This window comes from Oryzias latipes, chromosome 9, assembly GCF_053564925.1.
Source record: "Oryzias latipes strain Hd-rR chromosome 9, Olatipes_Hd-rR_3.1".
Lineage (NCBI taxonomy): Eukaryota > Metazoa > Chordata > Actinopteri > Beloniformes > Adrianichthyidae > Oryzias > Oryzias latipes.
The window spans coordinates 3,892,660-3,898,752 of NC_136245.1; the positions used below are offsets into that span (position 1 = coordinate 3,892,660).

The 6,093-nt window shown below is 49.7% G+C and overlaps 1 protein-coding gene across 1 annotated transcript; it reads right to left on the reverse strand.

The window, feature by feature from the left end:
* Positions 1-1,178: 1,178 nt before the first annotated feature.
* rnf214 (ring finger protein 214) lies at positions 1,179-5,446 on the reverse strand. The gene is made up of 6 exons (XM_023958812.2): positions 5,145-5,446; positions 3,073-3,302; positions 2,865-2,998; positions 2,495-2,723; positions 2,209-2,418; positions 1,179-2,128 (listed from the first exon to the last, which is right to left on the reverse strand). Exons 1-6 carry the CDS (start codon positions 5,275-5,277, stop codon positions 1,427-1,429), a joined length of 1,638 nt encoding a protein of 545 aa, XP_023814580.1. The 5' UTR covers positions 5,278-5,446; the 3' UTR covers positions 1,179-1,426.
* Between the last annotated feature and the right edge of the window lie 647 nt (positions 5,447-6,093).

Sequence of the window (6,093 nt, forward strand, 5' to 3'; positions counted from 1 at the left end):
CCCCTCAGCATGGAAATAATGGTCAAATAAAACTCTCTCAATTTGCAGACGGGCCTTCGGGGAGCTCCTTAAGGGCCCCCGAGGGTCCAGAGACCCCAGTCAGGGAGGCCTACATTTACAGGCGGCAGTAATGATGCTTGTTTGTCCAGCCGCGTGTAAATCACAGCAACATTAGAGCTGTCACAAGATCCACCGAGACCCAGCAGAGCCTCGGATCCATAAAAACCCTCAGCCGGGGCACAAATGAAATATGTAACCAAAGGAGCTGCAGCCGTCCTCATCCAGAGACCCGTCGGTGGTCCACGGCCATGAAGGGTCAACCAGAGTGGCCTGAAAAGATGTCCGGAGACTCCTCCCCCAAAGGCAGGTGACCCTGAGCCTCACTGCCATTCGCTCAGACCAGTGGGGGTTCTGCCTCTCCACATTCCTGCAGGGACCAGATAGTTCAGGTCTTCTTTCTTGTGGCCCCTTTGAGCAAAGGTTTTACTCTGACCGTACTCGCATGAACCTGGTACACAGTGAAAAAAGATCATCTCCCAGCAGGAGAGACCATCAAAAACAAAAGAAAGAAAGAAAAAAAAGCGTTGCCCTGATACTAACTGAAGTTTTATTTTGTAAAACTACCTGACTGCAGACCGAGGCGTGCCTCAGAGTGGGCGGAGTTAAACACATTGATGCCCGCCCACTGTGTGTGATTGTTCATCACCCTAAAGGTTTCGGTCAGAAAGTGTCTCAACTCTGAGAAGCTGGTCTGGTTTCTCTGTTTAGGAGATTCTCTCCGTTCTCAGGTCCAGGTTGGTTCTGGAGCCGGTTCTGGATGGAATCGTTTTCCTGCAGACTCTTAAAGTCTCATCAGTTAAAGCGAAGTGGTTCCGAATGTTGCCCCTTTTTCCTTCTCGTCTTTTGTTGCACCTGGCGCTCTATTCCATTCACGCGGTGCGTATAACCAGCTTTAGCCACCCCCCCCCCCCCCGCTCAGCATAAACACGTATTGACCAATTATGAGCAGCGTGAAGAGAAAAAGAAGGAAAAGGTGAAGGTCAGTTTAAACAAAAAAAAAAAGGTTCCAAGGAAGAAGCCGGCTTTCGTCGATTGCTTGAGAGAGTCATCGCAGCAGATTATCCACCATCACGTTCAGTTCATACTAATGTTTGGATTTACCTAAGAGGAGGGGGGGGGGGGGGGGGGGGTACAGAAGAAGAAAAAGAAGCCAACTGCATTTTCTAGTCAGGTGCTAAAATATATTCAGATGAGATTAGAGCCGTTTTGTTCCAGACTGACACATCACAGTTTTAGTCTGCTTTTCTTGTTCCTGTAGCCCAAAAATAAAAAAAGGGTTGTGGTTTTTTTCTCTAAAAACCTTCTCCTTCAAAGGCAGAGCGGGGAGTCTCAGCCTCAACCCCCCTCGAATCTGGAGGGGGCGGGGTCACTTGGCGGGGCAGAAGGGGCAGGAGTTGTTCTTGCTGGACCTCAGCCACATCTGGATGCAGTCTCTGTGGATGGTGTGGGAGCAGCTCAGGGGGTGTCTGCTCTCCGGCTCCACGTGGTTCTGGCACATGAGGCAGAGCTTCCGGGGGGCCCTCTGCAGGGAGGGGGTCGGCCTCTGGATGGGCCCCGGGGCCGTCCTCTCGCCGCGGGCCAGCCGCTGGCCCACCTGCTCCATGAGCTCGTCGTGGGACATCCCCGCCAGCGTCCCGCGGGCGCTCTTCACCTGCTGCAGCAGAGACGTCAGCTGCGCCCGGCTGCACTGCGGGAACCGCCCCCCCAGCTTCTCCAGCAGCTTGTCCAGCTTACCCGCCGGACCGGAAGCTGTGGGGGCGGCGGCAGCGGGGGGCGGAGGGGAGGGCGCCAGCGAGTGCAGGGTCTGAACCTGTGGGGGTGGGTACAAGATGGGAGGGCGGGGCACCATAAAGGGAGCGCCAGGCTCGCCAAACGGGGGATAACCGGGGGGCTGGAAGAAGCGAGGGGAGGGCGGGGCTTGGTACTGGGGGGGCTGTGGATGACGGGGCCGCGGCTGGTAGTAGTGAGGGGGGGCCTGAGGAGGCAGCGGGGAACTGGCAGGCTTAGGAGGGGGGGCCAGCTGAGGCCGCAGCAGCTTCTGGACGATCTGGTGGAAGCGGAGTTCAGCCTGTTGGAAGACACACCCATCACAGCGTCAGCTCTGAACCGGACCAGAACCAGAACCAGGACCGGGACCGGCAGCCTTACCATGGGAACCTGAGGCAGGTTGGGCATGTTGATTTGGGGGAGGGACTCCAGCTCCCGCCCCTGCTGCAGCTGCTGCAGAAGCTCCTGGAAGCGGCTCTGCAGGTCCGCCTTGTTCTTCTGGACCAGAACCTCCTTCTTCTCCCACCGGACCAGCTCCTGGGGGAACTTCTCGGGGAACTCGGCCCGCAGGACACTCAGGTACTGCTTAACCTGGACGGGTAAGGGGGACAGTGCTGCTGAGCTCCCGCAGACCTGGCAGAAGTTACCCGATCGGCGCGGCCCGCACCTCCTTCAGCCACTCCTCGATGCGGGTCAGCGCCACGTCTCTCTGCTTCTCCACCACCGACACCTCGTCCTTCAGGGCCTGCAGCTGGGCCTCCTCCGCCTCCTTCCTCACGCGCTCCATCTCCTTCCTCAGCTCCTCCAGCTCCTCCTGCCACCTCCTCTGCTCCTCCCTCTGCTCGTCTGCGAGCGCCGCCAGCTTTCTGTCGCTCTCCTGCTGCTCCTTTGCTGACCTGATTAGAAGAAGGAACGTTCTTCCGTTTATTGCCGTCCCCAGAATCTCCCTAAATGTTTGGAGAAGCTTCTGCTGCTCCCCGTTTCTCCTGGAGACGGACTGCTCCCCTCAGGAGGTGGAGGCGATGCTGATGTCTCACCTGTCCCTCTCCTCCTGAGCTTTGGCCTTCTCTGACATCATTTCCTGTTTCTTGGTTAAGAAGCTCTTCCTGGTGGCCTTGGGGTTGTTGAGCTGCAGCTTCACCCTCAGAGATTCCAGTTTTTCCAGAAGAGCCTAAGAACAGCAGCTCAGTTTTACCCACTCAGACCCGTTCAGGGGGGCGGGGCTTACAGATTGGGCAGGCTCACCTGGTGCTGCTGGGCGGCCCCCTCCATCTTTTTCTGCAGATGCTGTCTGTGTCTTTCCTCTGCCTCCTCTTCCTCGGCCTGCTTCTTCATCAGCTGCTCGTACTCATCCGCCAGCTGGGCGCTGCGCTCAAACACGGCCTCCACCCGGCTTTCCCAGTCTGGATCCGTGCCGACGCCAAACTCCGACGCCGGGAGCTCCGCCTGCACGGCCTGTTCCTTCTGCTTCAGGCCTGGGGAGGGGGCGTGGCAGGGGTATTAATGAGGTATGGTTCCTGCTGCTAAAAGGTTCTTTAGCTAAGACGTCTGTGATGAAGATGAATGTGATGAAGATGATGTTTCTGCAGAATTCCCTCATTTAACAAGAAGAAAGCCTAAAAACACAGAAAGCCTAAAGCCCGTTCTAAATATTGACTGGACGGAGTGACCCCCCCCTGGGACATCTTCCAACAAGCTGACTCCTGATTGGTGAGAGTGGTTAACATAAAAGCATTGACTCAGGCCGACTTGGACCAATCACTGCTTCCTGATGTTGTCTGGCTACAACATGGCGACTGAATTGACTTTGGTTTGAGCCAGAAGTAAACCATCTTCTATGGGGGGGGGGGGGGGGGGGGACTCCTGTTAGACGCAGAGCTGCTTCCTGTTTACTGATGCCGTTTTTCTGTTTATTAACAAACTTCTCTTAAATATTATTAAAACTAAGAAATGCAAATTTCTGGCTGAAACTAGAATCTTACTGCTCCATTTCATGGAGCTAAAAAACTTGTAATGAAGGCACTTCTGAACTTTTTAACGTTGCTTTGCGTCATTCCCTGAGTACATTTGCTGGGGTGTAACAATGAATCCTTTTAATCGATTTCCTACCATCTAACCGGCTCGATCTGTCTGAGGTAGAACCGAATCCCATCCGTGTGGAGAAACAGCAGTGGGCTGAACTTCAGGAAACCATCGGCTGTATTCAGACTGGTCAACAAACTCCGGTTCACTTTAAGCGGACCCGATGTGCCGCTTAAAGTGAACCGGAGTTTGTTTACCGGTAATCCAGAACACATTTTCAGTCTGAATTCACCCAAGCGGACCCTGATCCAGACCAGGACCAGGAAATCTGGATGAAGCCTGTCTGCTGGATTATTTAAAGGTGTAGTTGTAGAGTTAGAGAACTTAATAGTTCTGGATCCCTCCTTCATGTGTGAAGGAGAGTCTAAGAAGAAGAAGACGCCCCGTTTAGTTTAGTCTGTTAAGTTAGTTCAGTTTAGAATTTCTTATTGAATTCTATGTCTTCATGATCTTTATGGTTACTCTACAGTTACCAGTACGGTATTATTGTTTGTTTGGACACATATTTCATTTTTTTTTTATTACACTGTATTTATCCCACGAAGGAAAATTATTTTCTCCGCATTTGATCCATCTTCCGGGAGCGGTACACCGGGCTCGGGAGGCAGTAGTAGCGTTAAGGGTCTTGCCTAAGGACCCTCACTGGGTGATGTTAATTGCTCAGACATTGATATGGTAATTGCCACCATTGCTCATTCCCCTCCGGGAATCGAACCCTGGTTTAACCGAGCTACCCAGCCGCCACACTTGATTACTTTGTAAGAAATACAAGGAATCTGGAAAACTTCACTGTTCAGTAGCAGGAATTTCTATCTGAGTCTCACTGTTGAAGTTTTAGCTAAAGATGTTGCGGATCCAGCTTAGGTCAGAGAATCGGATCCTTCAGAATCGACCATGAATCGGATTGGCGCAAATTATGACATGAATTGAATCTTCGTTCAAATGAATTGTTAACCTCTGCTGTTTATACGTTTTGAACGAATTTCAACCTCAAAATGAGGAAGCAGGACACTTTCATTTCAGTGGAAACAAAAGTGTAACTACAAAAGCTAGAGGCTTTATCGTTCGTCCGTCTCCAGGCAGCTTTGCCTACATCATGTTTCATTGCAAACCTTCATCAGACGTGATTCAGCGTTCCGCCTTTATATGACTCAGCAGTTCTTTCTAAAAATCTCCCGCAGACATAAACTGGGTCCAACATTTAGTCTGGACCAGATGATGAAAACAGATTATACCTCCAAGTGTCAGTCTGGATAACTCCCGGTCCAGCTCCAAAATGAGGTCCCGCTCTGTTTTAGATTCGTTTCCCACATGATCATCTGTCCGTTGGACCTGAACCTCTTCTTCTGTGGCCTCGTTCGCCTCCATCCTCGCGCGCTGACGGAACTCAGTACAAGATTAGACCACAAACGACGTGTCTGTGATCGTCAGAGCCCCTCTGGTGATGTTACAGGACAGTTTCTGCCGAAATGTTTTCAGTTTTCTGCCGCCAAACAGGGAAAAGTTCGTCGACATAAACTTCCGGTTTCCTTTCTGTAGTTTACCCGCAGTTTGCTTTTAAACCGGCTGCACTGCTGCCACCTATCGGCTGGAGGCCGTAACGGACCTGAACTGTTTCGATCATTCATTCATAATTTCTGACAAAACATAAACGCACCTAAAACATAAACATGCCCAAAGAACCACGTTTTATAATTTATTTGTTTATAATCTCTCTATCTTTGAATTAATTACTTAGGATTGTAAAATCAACTAAAATACTGAGTACCATTTTAAACATTACTTCTAGTACAATTTGTGGGATATAAAAAACAACATGAAATTAAGAAAAAACTATGTTTAAAGTTGTGATATTTCCAAATGTAAAAGTATTTTTGGATTAAAAATAGCTTATTTTGGTAACAAAAAGTCATCCGCTTCCATGTAGAGTTATTTAAAAAATTATAGCCTTATAAAGTGAATATTTTTTCATTGAAAATTAATTCAAGTAACAAAGAAACGATATTGTAAAACGTCTTTAAAAAATATCTCAAGTCAATAAATGAAGTTTCACAATAGATGTTTAGATTTTGTTCGATTTTTCATATGCAATACTCAAACCATGTTCTCAGAAGATTTTGAGATAAATATCTATAAGATTCTGCAAATAACTAAAGTTTTATCTGAAACAAATAAAAGCCCATA